Source organism: Vidua chalybeata, chromosome 3 (genome assembly GCF_026979565.1).
Source record: "Vidua chalybeata isolate OUT-0048 chromosome 3, bVidCha1 merged haplotype, whole genome shotgun sequence".
Classification (NCBI taxonomy): domain Eukaryota; kingdom Metazoa; phylum Chordata; class Aves; order Passeriformes; family Viduidae; genus Vidua; species Vidua chalybeata.
In genome coordinates, this window is record NC_071532.1 from 112,003,422 (window position 1) to 112,016,533 (window position 13,112).

At 39.3% G+C, this 13,112-nt stretch overlaps 1 protein-coding gene across 1 annotated transcript; it reads right to left on the bottom strand.

Moving 5' to 3' along the window:
• Window positions 1-11,295: 11,295 nt before the first annotated feature.
• Window positions 11,296-12,501, bottom strand: PTRHD1 (peptidyl-tRNA hydrolase domain containing 1). Its single transcript, XM_053937856.1, has 2 exons — window positions 12,238-12,501; window positions 11,296-11,569 (listed from the first exon to the last, which is right to left on the bottom strand). Exons 1-2 carry the CDS (start codon window positions 12,427-12,429, stop codon window positions 11,399-11,401), a joined length of 363 nt encoding a protein of 120 aa, XP_053793831.1. The 5' UTR covers window positions 12,430-12,501; the 3' UTR covers window positions 11,296-11,398.
• Between the last annotated feature and the right edge of the window lie 611 nt (window positions 12,502-13,112).

Genomic DNA, 13,112 nt, shown 5'->3' on the forward strand with positions numbered 1-13,112 from the left:
GAAAAACAAAAAAAAAAAAAAAAAAAAAAACACCCCAAAACTCGGGAAGATGGACACGGAAAAAAAAGAAAAAAAAAAAAAAAAAAAAAGAGAAAATTATTCTATAGGATCTATTTTTATGGGAATTTTGATATCCAGCCCCGCCCCCGCCACCGCCGCCGGAATGTTTGGAGCAAAAATGGAAAAAGGGGGGATTGGGGGGGATTTTTGGGAAAAGGGGGGACGGGGTTTGCACCAAGGTTTTCCCCGTTTTTTTGGGGGTTTTTGGGTGTTTATCCCTTTTTTTTCTCCTTTTTTCCCCTCTTTTTTCCCAATTTTTCTCCTGTTTTGTCTCCCGTTTTTTCTCTTCTCCTTCTTTTTCTCTCCTTTTCAGCTTTTTCCCAATTTTCCACCTTTTTCCCCATTTTCCATCTCTTTTCCTCATTTTCCTCTTTTTCTTCTTTTTCCTTTTCTCCTTTTCCTCTTTTCCCAATTTTCCTCCTCTTCCCCCATTTTCCCTTTTTCTTCTTTTTCATTTTCTTTTTTCCCTCTTTTTTCCTTTTTCCCGATTTTCCTCCTCTTCCCCCATTTTCCCTCTTTTTCTTCTTTTTTTCTTTTTTCCCTCTTTTTCCTTTTTCTCTCTTTTCCCAATTTTTCTGCTCTTCCCCCATTTTCCCTCTTTTCCTTCTTTTTCTCCTTTTCATTTTCCCCCAATTTTCCACCTTTTCCCTCATTTTCCTCCTGTTTTGCCTCCCTATTTCTCATTTCCCCATTTTTTCTCTTTTTCCTTTTTTCCCAATTTTCCTCCTCTTCCCCCATTTTCCTCTTTTCCTTCTTTTTCTCCTTTTCATCTTTTTCCCAATTTTCCACCTTTTTCCCCATTTTCCATCTCTTTTTCTCATTTCCCCCCACTTTTCCTCTTCTTTTTCCTTCCCTCCTCCTCTTTTTCCTCCTTTTCTCTTCTTCCTTCTTTTCCCAATTTTCCTTCTTCCCCCCATTTTTCCTCTTTCCTTCTTTTTCCCTTTCCTCCTTTTCTTTTTCCTCCTCTTTTCCCCCCATTTTCCTCTTTTTCCCCTTTTCTTTTCCCCTCTATTCCCTAATTTTCCTCTTTTTTCCCTCCATTCCCTAATTTTCCTCATTTTCCTCCTTTTTCCATTCCTTTCCCCTCAATTTTCCCTTCTTTTCCTCCTTTTCTGCCTTTTCCCCATTTTTTCCTCTTTTTCCCATTTTCCCTATTTTCCCCCTTTCTCTCCTTTTTCCTTTCCCATTTCCCCTTTTCCTTTTTCCCTCCTTTTTTCTCCTCCTTTTCCCCCTCTCTTTTCCCCATTTCCCTCCTCATTTTCTCCTTTTTCTCCCTTTTTTCCTCCTCATTTTTCCATTTTCCTTCTTTTTCCTCCCCCATTTTCCCTCATTTTTCCCATTTTCCCTCATTTCTCCCTCTTCTTCCCCCTTTTCCTTATTTTTCCTCTTTTCCTTCCTCTTTTCCACTTTCCTCCTCCTTTTTCCCCATTTCTCTTTTCCTCCTTTTCCTTTTCCCCTTTTCCTCCCATTTTTTCCTCCACCTTTTTCCTCATTTCCCCCCTTTTTTCCCCATTTTCTTCCCTCTTTTCCCCTTTTCCTCTTCCTTTTTCATTTCCCATTTTTCTCCTTTTCCCCCCTTTTTTCCCCATTTTTCCTCCTTTCCCCCCCTTTTCCTCCCATTTTTCCTCCTCCTTTTTCCTCATTTTTCCTCCTCTTTTCCCCCATTTTTTTTCCTTTCCCCCTTTTCCTCCTTCCCCTCTTTTTTCCTCCCCCTTTTCCTTCTTTTCCTCAACCCCTTTTCCCTTTTTTCCTTTATTTCCTTTTTTTTCCCCCCCATTTCCCCCCTTCTCCTCCTTCCCCTCATTTTTCCCTTTTTTCTCCTCTTTTCCATCTTTTCCTCTCCATTCCCATTTCCCCAACCCTTTCCCCCTTTTTTTTCCTTTATTTTCCCCTTTCCTTCCTCTTTCCCATTTTCCTCCTTTTCCCCCATTTCCCTTTTCCCCTTTTTTCTCCATTTTCTTTCTTCTTTTCCTCCCTTTTCCCAATTTTTTTCTTCTTTCCCTTTTATTCCTTTTTTTCTCCCCTTTTCCTTCTTTCCCTCTCCTTTCCCACTTCCCCCCACCCCTTTTCCATTTTATTTTCCATTCCCCCCCTTTTTTCCCTTTTCCCCCTTTATTTTCCCTTCCCCCCTTTTTTCCCTTTATTTTCCCTTTTTTCTCCCCTTTTTTCCCTTTTTCTCAGTTTTCCCTTTATTTACCCCTTTTTTCTTTTCCCCTTTCCCCCTTTTTTCCATTTATTTTCCCTTTTCCCCCCTTTATTTTCTCTTTTTCCCTTTAATTTCCCTTTCCCTTTTTTCCCTTTATTTTCCCTTTTCTTTTCCCCTTTATTTTCCTTTTCCCCCTTTTTTCCCCTTTATTTTCCCATTTTTCTCCCTTTTTTCCCTTTTCCCCCCTTTATTTTCTCTTTTTTCCCTTTATTTTCCCTTTTACTTTCCCTTTTTCCCCTTTATCCATTTTTTCCCTTTCCCCCCTTTCCCCCTTTATTTTCCCTTTCCTCCCCTTTATTTTCCTTTTCCCCCCTTTATTTTCCTTTTTTTTCCTTTATTTTCGCTTTCCCCACTTTTTATATTTTTCCCTTTATTTTCCCTTTCCCCCCCTTTTTCCCTTTTCCCCCCCTTTTCCCCTTTATTTTCCCTTTCCCCCCTTCTCCCCCTTGTTTTTCCCTTTTCTTTCCCCTTTTTTTCCCTTTATTTTCCCTCCTCCCCCTTTATTTCCCCCCTTTTCCCCTTTATTTCCCTTTTCCCCCCCTTTATTTCCCCCTTTTCCCCTTTATTTCCCTTTTTCCCCCCTTTATTCCCTTTTTCCTCCCCCATTTCCCCTTTTATTCCCCTTTTTCCTCCCCCTTTATTTCCCTTTTTCCCCCTTAATTTCCCCCGTTCCCCCCCCTTTATTCCCCTTTTCTCCTTTATTTCCCTTTTTCCTCCCCCTTTTCCCCTTTATTTGCCTTTTTAATTTCCCTTTTCCCTCCATTTCCCCCCTTTTTTCCCTTTATTTCCCTTTTATTTCTCTTTTTTTCCTCTTTATTCCCCTTTTTATTTAATTTTCCCCCTTTATTTCCCTTTTTTCCTCCCCCCTTTTCCCCCTTTATTTCCCTTTTATTTCCCTTTTTCCCCCTTTTCCACTTTATTTCCCTTTATTTCTCTTTTTTCCCCCTTTATTCCTTTTCCCCTTTATTCCCCTTTTTCCTCCCACCTTTTCCCCTTTTATTTCCCTTTTCCCCCTTTTATTTCCCTTTTCCCCTTTTATTTCCCCCTTTCCCCCCCTTTATTCCTCTTTTCCCCTTTATTTCCATTTCCCCCCCTTTTTTCCCCTTTTATTTCCCTTTTCCCTCCCCCATTTCCCCCCATTTTTCCCTTTATTTCTCCTTTATTTCCCTTTTTTCCCCTTTTCATTTCATTTTCCCCCTTTATTCCCCTTTATTTCTCCTTTATTTCCCTTTTTTCCCCCTTTATTCCCATTTTTCCACTCTATTCCCCTTTATTTCTCCTTTATTCCCCCTTTTCCCCCTTTATTTCTCTTTTTCCACTTTATTTCCCTTTATTTCTCCTTTATTCCCCCTTTATTTCTCTTTTTCCACTTCATTTCTCCTTTATTTCCCTTTTTCCTCCCTCTTTTCCCCTTTATTCCCATTTTTTCCCCTTTTTCCTCCCCCTTTTATTTCCCTTTTCCCCCTTCCCCCCCTTTATTCTCCTTTATTCCCCTTTTCCCCTTTATTTCCCTTTTCCCCCCCTTTATTCCCCTTTTTCCACTTTATTTCCCTTTATTTCTCCTTTATTTCCCTTTTCCCTCCATTTTTCCTCCTTTTTCCCCTTTATTTCCCCCTTTTCCCCTTTATTTCCCTTTTCCCCCCTTTTATTTCCCTTTTCCCTCCCTTTTCCCCCTTTATTTCCCTTTTTTCCTCCCCCCTTTATTTCCCTTTTATTTCCCTTTTTTCCTCCCCCCTTTATTTCCCTTTTATTTCCATTGTTTCCCCTTTATTTCCCTTTTTTCCCTTTATTTCCCTTTTTTCCTCCCCCCTTTTTTTCCTTTATTTCTCCTTTATTTCCCTTTTCCCCTTTATTTCCCTTTTTCCCCTTTATTCCCCCTTTTCCCCCTTTATTTCCTTTTTTCCTCCCCCCCTTTCTCCCTTTATTTCCCTTTTATTTCCCTTTTTTTCCTCTTTATTCCCCTTTTTATTTCCCCCTTTTTTCCCCTTTATTTCCCTTTTATTTCCTTTTTCCCCCTTTATTTTCCCTTTTTTCCTCCCCCTTTTCCCCCTTTATTTCCCTTTTATTTCCCTTTTTCCCCCTTTATTCCCCTTTTTTCCTCCCTTTATTTCCCTTTTTATTTCATTTTCCCCCTTTATTTCCCTTTTTTCCTCCCCCCTTTTCCCCCTTTATTTCCCTTTTATTTCCCTTTTCCCCTTTATTTCCCTTTTTCCCCTTTATTCCCCCTTTTCCCCCTTTATTTCCTTTTTTCCTCCCCCCCTTTCTCCCTTTATTTCCCTTTTTTTCCTCTTTATTCCCCTTTTTATTTCATTTCCCCCTTTTTTCTCCTTTATTTCCCTTTTATTTCCTTTTTCCCCTTTATTTTCCCTTTTTTCCTCCCCCTTTATTTCCCTTTTATTTCCCTTTTTCCCCCTTTATTCCCCTTTTTTCCTCCCTTTATTTCCCTTTTTATTTCATTTTCCCCTTTATTTCCCTTTTTCCCCTTTAATTCGCTTTTTTCCTCCCCTTTTCCCCCTTTATTTCCCTTTTATTTCCCTTTTCCCCCTTTATTCCCCTTTTTTCCACTTTATTTCCCTTTTTTTCCACTTTATTCCCCTTTTTTCCCCTTTTTCCCCTTTTTCCCATTTTTTCCCACTTTATTTCTCCCTTTTTTCCCCTTTTCCCCCTTTTTCCCAACCCCTCCTCCCCCACCCCATTCCCAACTCCAAGAATTCCCAGGAAAATCCCCAAAAAAAGGAGGATGAGGAGGATGAGGACGAAGCTCAGTCTCAGCTGGATCTGACGCGGGGCACCAAAAATTCAAAAAAAAACCCAAAAACACCCAAAAAAAAGGGGAAAAAATCCAGAATTCTGGGGGAAAATCCCGATTTTTTTGTTGTTCCCATTTTTTTTCCCCTTCCCTTGGGCTCGTGCGTACAATCAGATTTTTCTAGCCAAGAAATCCCGGGGTTTGGCTTTTTTTTTTTTCCAGTAAAAAACACAAAAAAAAGGAAAAAAATGAATATTTTGAGCTGGTTTTTCCATGGTTTTTTTTGGGTTTTTTCTCATCCTTCTGGAATTCCAGACGAGGAAGGAAAATGGTAAAAAAATTTAAAAAAAAATGGGAAAATCTGCAATAATTTTTAGGGTAAAAAGGGGAGGGGGAGGGGTTGTTGTAGATAAAAAATTTGGTTTTTTTTTTTTTTTTTTGAGGGAAAAAAATGGAAAAATTCTGGAAAAATTAAAAAAAAAAAACCAAACAAAAATAATAATTTTTTGTTTTTTTTTTTTTTGGTTTTTTTTGGTTTTTTTTCTTCCTGCTTGGATTGTGTTTAACAGCTGGAGTAGCTTGGAATATTTAAAAAAAAAAAAGAATTAATAATTAATTAATAATTAATAAATAATAATAATGAAAAGAAAAAGAGTGAGGATGGAATTCTTTGTCGGGGAAAAAAAAAAAAGTTTTTTTAAATTTTTTGTGATTTTATTTTTAGGGGGGTTTTGCTTGGAATTAAATTGAAATTTAGTTCAATTTTTTTTTTTTTTCAAGGAATTTCAGGGTTTTGGGTTTGTTTTTTTTTTTTTGACCTAAAAATTGAGGAAAAAAAGGAAAAAAAAAAGGGAAAATTCAGATTTTTTACCCAAAATTTTGGTGGTTTTGGGGGAATTTGGGGGTGGGAAAAAAAAAGGAAAAAATGGAAAAAAAATTTGAAAATTTGATTTTTAAGTGGAATTTTGAAGAAATTTCAGGGTTTTTGTTCTTTTTCTCCTAAAAAATTTGGGGGAAAAAAGGGAAAAAAGCAAAAAAAAAAGGGGAAATTCAGAATTTTTAGCCCAAATTTTGGTGGTTTTGGGGCAATTTGGGGGTGGGAAGAGGAAAATTTTGGGGAAAAAAATGGAAAATTTAATTTAAAAGAGGAATTTTGAAGGAATTTCAGGGTTTTTGTTCTTTTCTCTAAAAATGAGGAAAAAAAGGGAAAAATAGCAAAAAAAAAAAAAGGAAAATTCAGATTTTTTAGCCCAAATTTTGGTGGTTTTGGGGCAATTTGGGAAAATTTTTTTGGGAAAAAAATGGAAAATTTGATTTTAAAGAGGAATTTTCAAGGAATTTCAGGGTTTTGTTCTTTTGTCTTAAAAATTTTGGGGAAAAAAAGGGGAAATTCAGAATTTTTAGGCAAAATTTTGGTGGTTTTGGGGGAATTTGGGGGTGGGAAGAGGAAAAATTTTTGGGGGAAAAAAAGGAATAAATGGAAAAAAAATGGAAAATTTAATTGAAAAGAGGAATTTTGAAGGAATTTCAGGGTTTTTGTTCTTTTCTCCTAAAAAGTTTGGGGGAAAAAGGGAAAAAAAGCAAAAAAAAAAAGGAAAATTCAGAATTTTTAGCCCAAATTTTGTTGGTTTTGGGGGAATTCCGGAAAAAAAATTTTGGGAAAAAATGGAAAATTTGATTTTAAAGAGGAATTTTGAAGGAATTTCAGTTTTTTTTTTTTTTTTTTGACCTAAAAATGAGGAAAAAAAAAGAAAAAAAAAGGGAAAATTCAGATTTTTTTTTTTAGGCAAAATTTTGGTGGTTTGGGGGAATTTGGGGGTGGGAAGAGGAAAAACTTTGGGCAAAAAAATGGAAAATTTGATTTTCAAGTGGAATTTTGAAGGAATTTCTGGGTTTTGTTTTTTTTCTCTTAAAATTTTTGGGGGAAAAAAAAGAGAAATTTGGGATTTTTTTTCTGGTTTTTCTCTTTTTTCCCCCCAATTTTCCTTTTTTATTCCCATTTTTTTCTTTTTTCTTCTTTTCCTCCTTTTTTTCCCTTTTCCTTCTTTTATTTTTTTCATCTTTTCTCTATTTTTTTCCCATTTTCCTCCTTTTTTTTTTCCTCATTTTTTTCCTTATTTCCCCCCAATTTTCCTCCCTGTTTTTTCTCTTTTCCTCCTTTTTTAATCTCATTTTTTCCCTTTTTTTTTTTCCTTTCTTTTCCTTTCCTCCCCCATTTTTCTCTCCTTTTTTCCCCAATTTTCCTTTTTCCCTCAATTTCCTTTTTTCCTTTTTTTCCCATTTCCTCCCTTTTTTATTTTCCTTTTTTCCACTTTTTTCTCCATTTTTCCTTCTTTTCCCCTCCTTTCTTTTCCTTTTTTCCCCAATTTTTCCACATTTTCTTCCTTTTTTCCCTTTTCCTTTTTTCCCTTTTCCTTATTTTCTTTTTTTTCCCATTTCCCCCCTTTCTTTTCCCATTTTTCTCCCTTTTTTCCTCCTTTTTCTTTCCTGTTTTTCCTCATTTTTTCCCATTTCCCCTCTTCCATATTTTCCTTTTTCCTTTTTTCCCCCCATTTTCCTCTTTTTTTTCTTTTTATTTCTTTTCTTTTTTCCCCATTTTCCTCTTTTTTTCTTTTTATTTCTTTTCTTTCTCCCCATTTTCCTTTTTTTTCCTCTTTTCCCCAATTTTTCCTTCTTTTCCCCTCTTTTTTTCCCTTTTTTCCTCCTTCCCCCCATTTTCCTCCTTTTTTCTTTTCCTTCCCCATTTTCCTCCTTTCTTTTCCCATTTTCCTCCCTTTCCCCCATTTTTTCCTTTTCTTTTTTCCTCTTTTCCTCCTTTTTGCTCCATTTTTCTTTCCTTTCCCTCCTTTCTTTTCCTTTTCCCCATTTTCCCCTTCTTTTCCCCTCCCTTTTTTTTCTTTTTTTTCCATTTTTTTCCTTTTTTCCCCTCCCTTCTTTTCCTTTTTTCCCCATTTTCCTCCTTTTTATTTCCTGTTTTTCCTCATTTTCCTCCTTTGTTCTGCCCATTTTTTCCTTTTCCATTTTTTCCTTTTTCCTCATTTTCCCTTTTTTCCTTTTCCTCCCAATTTCCCCTTTTTTCCTGTTTTTCTCCCTTTTTTTCTCTCATTTTCTTCCTCTTTTCCCCTTTTCCCATTTTCTCCCATTTTTCCTCCCTTCTTTTCCCTTTTTCCCCCATTTTTTCCCATTTTTTCTCCCTTCTTTTCCCTTTTTCTCTATTTCCTCCCCCATTTTCCTCCTTTTTTCCTTCTCCTTATTTTCCTTTTTCCCATTTTCCCTCCTTCCCCCATTTCCCCCCTTTCTTTTCCCATTTTTCTCCCTTTTTTCCTCCTTTTTCTTTCCTGTTTTTCCTCATTTTTTCCCATTTCCCCTTTTCCATATTTTCCTTTTTCCTTCTTTCCCCCATTTTCCTCTTTTTTTCTTTTTATTTCTTTTCTTTTTTCCCCATTTTCCTCTCTTTTTTTCTTCTTTTTATTTCTTTTCTTTCCCCCCCATTTTCCTCTTTTCCCTTTTCTCCTTTTTCCCCCATTTCCCCCAAATTTTCCTCCGTTCCCCCCCCAATTTTCCTCATTTTTTTCCCATTTTCCCACAAATTTTCCTCCTTTTTCCCTCACGTTTTCCTCCTTTTTTTCCCATTTCCCCCCAATTTTCATTTTTTCCCCATTTCCCCCCCAATTTTCCTCTTTTTTCCCCCATTTCCCCCCAATTTTCCTCATTTTTTCCCCAATTTTCCTCATTTCTTCCCCATTTCCCCCAATTTTCCTCCTTTTTTTTCCCATTTCCCCTCCAATTTCCTCCTTTTTCCCCATTTCCCCCCAATTTTCCTCATTTTTCCCCATTTCCCCCAAATTTCCTCCTTTTTTCCCCATTTCCCCCAATTTTCCTCCTTTTTCCCCCATTTTTTCTCCTTTTTCCCCATTTTCCCCCATTTTTCCCATTTCCCCCCAATTTTCCTCTTTCCCCCCATTTTTTCTCCCCCATTTTTCTCTTTTTTTTCCCATTTACCCCCAATTTTCCTCTTTCCCCCCATTTTTCTCATTTTCTCCTCCATTTTTATCCTTATTTCCCCCAATTTTCCTCTTTTTTCCCCCCATTTTTTCCCCATTTCCCCCAATTTTCCTCATTTTTCCCCATTTCCCCCCCAATTTTCTCTCTTTTTTGCCCATTTCCCCCCCAATTTTCCTCATTTTTCCCATTTCCCTCCCAATTTTTCTCCTTTTTCCCCCATTTCCCCCAGCTTTCCTCCTTTCCCCATTTTTCCTCCTTCTTTTCCCATTTCCCCCCAATTTTCCTCATTTTCCCCCATTTCCCCCAATATTCCTCATTTTTCCCCCATTCCCCCCAATTTTCCTCGTTTTTTCCCCATTTCCCCCAATTTCCCTCATTTCCCCCCATTTTTCCTCATTTTCCCCCAATTTTTCTCATTTTTCCCCATTTTCCCCCAGATTTTCCTCCTTTCCCCAATTTTCTTCCTTTTTTTCCCATTTCCCCCCAATTTTTCTCCTTTTTCTCCCATTTCCCCCCAAATTTTCCTCCTCTTTTCCCTCCATTTTCCTCCTTTTTTCCCTTCCCCCCTCATTTTTTCCCTTTTTTTCCCATTTCCCCCCAATTTTTCTCCCATTTTTTCTCCTTTTTTCCCATTTGCCCCCCAATTTGCCTAATTTTCCCCCATTTCCCTCCAATTTTCCTCTTTTCCCCAATTTTCCTCCTTTTTTACCATTCCCCCCAATTTTCCTCATTTTTCCCATTTCCCCCCATTTTTTCTCCTTTTTTCCCATTTCCCCCCAATTTTCCTCATTTTTTCCCATTTCCCCCAATTTTCCTCTTTTTTCCCCATTCCCCCCCATTTTCTCTTTTTTTCCCATTTCCCCTAATTTTTCCTCCTTTTTTCCCTTTCCCCCCTCATTTTTTCCCATTTCCCCCCATTTTTTCTCTTTTTTCCCCCCAGTTTTCCTCCCCATTTTTCCCCCAATTTTCCTCATTTTTCCCATTTCCCCCAATTTTTCTCCTTTTTTCCCCATTTCCCCCCAATTTTCCTCATTTTTCCCCATTTCCCCCAATTTTCCTCCTTTTTCCCCATTTCCCCCCAAACTTTCCTCCTTTCCCCATTTTTCCTCCTTTTTTTTCCCATCCCCCCCAATTTTCCTCATTTTTTCACATTTCCCCCAATTTTCCTCATTTTTCCCCATTTCCCCCCAATTTTTCTCCTTTTTTCCCCATTTCCCCCAATTTTCCTCTTTCCCCCATTTTTCTCCTTTTTTCCCCATTTCCCCCCCAATTTTCCTCATTTTCCCCATTTCCCTCCCAATTTTTCTCCTTTTTTCCCCATTTCCCCCAACTTTCCTCCTTTCCCCATTTTTCCTCCTTCTTTCCCATTTCCCCCCCCAATTTTCATCATTTTTCCCCATTTCCCCCCAATTTTTCTCATTTTTTCCCACACTCCCCCCGATTTTTCTCTTTTCCCCATTTTTCTCCTTTTTTTTCATTTCCCCCCAATTTTTTCTCCTTTTTTCCCAATTTCCCCCCAAACTTTCCTCCTTTCCCCATTTTTCCTCCTTTTTTTTGCCATTTACCCCCCAATTTTCCTCTTTTTTCCCCCCATTTCCCCCCAATTTTCCTCATTTTTCCCCAGTTCCCCCCATTTTTTCTCTTTTTTCCGCCTTTCCCCCCAAATTTTCCTCATCCCCCCCAATTTTCCTCATTTTTCCCCATTTCCCCCATTTTTCTCCTTTTTTCCCCCATTTCCCCCAATTTTTCTCCTTTTTTTCCCCATTTCCCCCCATTTCCCTCCTTTTTTCCCTTTCCCCCCTCATTTTTTCCCTTTTTTCCCATTTCCCCCCAATTTTTCTCTTTCCCCCCAGTTTTCCTCCCCATTTTCTCCCATTTCCCCCCCATTTTCCTCATTTTTTCCCCATTTCCCCCAATTTTCCTCTTTTTCCCCCCAATTTTCCTCATTTTTCCCATTTCCCCCCCTAATTTTTCTCCTTTTTTCCCACATTCCCCGATTTTTGTCTTTTCCCCATTTTTCTCCTTTTTTCCCCATTTCCCCCAATTTTCCTCCTTTTTTCCCTCTACTTTTCCTCCTTTTTTTTCCCATCCCCCCCATTTTTTCTCCTTTTTTTTTCCCCATTTCCCTCCAATTTTCCTATTTTTTCCCCATTTCCTCCCAATTTTCCTCATTTTTTTTTCCCCTCAGAACTTTTCCCCCCTCAGGCGAACCAAACCAAAACCACACAACTCCCATCAGGGAGCAAAAAAAAAAAAAAAAAACACACAAAACCACTTTAAAACCACACAAAATCCCACCAATTCAATCCCAACATTCCAGAATTTGGGAAGGAAAAACAAAACAAAAAAAAAAAACCTGGAAAAATTCCCAATTGGAATCATTTGAGGAGTTTGAAATTCCTGAGGTGAGGCTGCACCAGATTTTTGGGATAAGGTCGGAGCGCCAGGCACGTGGGAATTCCCTCGGGATTTTCCACCCAAATTTTGTGATCGACGCCTTTTTCCTTCAACAACTTCGCCAAATCCAGCAGGGAATTCTCATCCGGAGCCTACAGAAAAAAAAAAAAAATTAAAATTAAAAAAAAATTAGGAATTCATTCCAAAATCCGCGCCGAGCTTCCCATTTCCATAGCGGAATTTAATTTTTTTTTTTTTTGTTAATCTCTCATCCCTGATTTCCAGCTCTTTTTGATTGTAAGGATTGAAATAGGAAAACAGCGAATTTTTTTTGTTTTGTTTTGTTTAATTTTTACGGTTGGAAAAAGCGTTCCCGTGGAGTTTTAGTCTCCCTAAATCCACACGGATTTGAAATCTTTTCGGGATTTTTGGGGTTCCAGCACTGCCCTGGTTGTTCCATGAGGAATTATTCACAATTCCAGCAGGAATTATTCGGAATTCCATGAGGGAATTATTCCCAAAACCCAATAAAAATTTTCACACCAATTCCGGCTCCTCCTGTCGCCGTTCCACAGCCCGACCCCCCCGCGGGATTCCCCCTCCTCTCAGCGAGCCAAAAATCCCCTCTGAACCCCCCAAACTGATCACTCCCACCTCCCTCAACTCCAGAACACCCCAAAAAATCCCAAATTCCCCAAAAATTCCCGATTTTCCCCCCAAAATCCCGATTTTCCCTCAAGCCGCCGCCGCCCCCCCCAACATGGCGGCCGCTCTCCCCTCAGCGCGGAGTTCCCATCATGCCCCGCGCTGCCGCCGTTACCTCCAGCACCACGGTTGTCATGGCGCCGCCCTGCTCCAGGTACGCGCCGGTGTCGGGATGCTCCCGGTAACCGTGAACGGCGGCCAGCGCGGCGTGGCAGCCCTGAGCCACCACGGCACCGAGCGGCCACGAGCGGGGAGGCCGCGCCAGATCCCCGCGGAGCACCACGTACTGCACCAGCGCCGCCGCCATGTTGCCGTACGGAACCGCGCGGGTTGCCGGGAGCAAGAGGGGGAGCGGGGAAGCAAGCAGCGCGCCGCCATGTTGGTGTACGGAATTGAGTGATGACGCACTTCCGGCGGCGCTGAGGCGGGAAAGTTGAGGTGAGCGCGGAGCCCTCAGGGAGGGATTTGGGGTCTCGGGGGGGTTTTGGGGGAATTTTTTTGGGGATTTTTTTTAGGATAATTCTTTAGGATCGTCCCTGTCCCTCTCCTGGGGTTCGCTGGCAGCTCTTGGGGTCATTCCTGGCTCCTCTTGGGATCGTCCGGGTCCCTTTCCTTGGGATCGTCCCTGTCCCCAGTTTGGGATCGTCGCTGTCACTTTCCCGCCATTTTTCCCTCCCCCTCCCCCCACAAATTCCCACTTATTTTCCTTTCCCATCCCCGTTTTTCTCATTAAAAAATTCCCTAAAATGTTGAAAATAATTGGATTTTTTTTCCTTTTCCAACCCTGTTTTCCTCATTAAAAAATTCCCAAATTTATGGAAATTAACGGGATTTTTTCCCTCATGAAAATTCCCAAATTTATGGAAATTAACGGGATTTTTTTCCCCATTAAAAAAATCCCAAATTTATGGAAATTAAAGGGATTTTTACCTCATTAAAATATCCCCAAATTTATTGAAATTAACGGGATTTTTTTCTCCATTAAAAAAA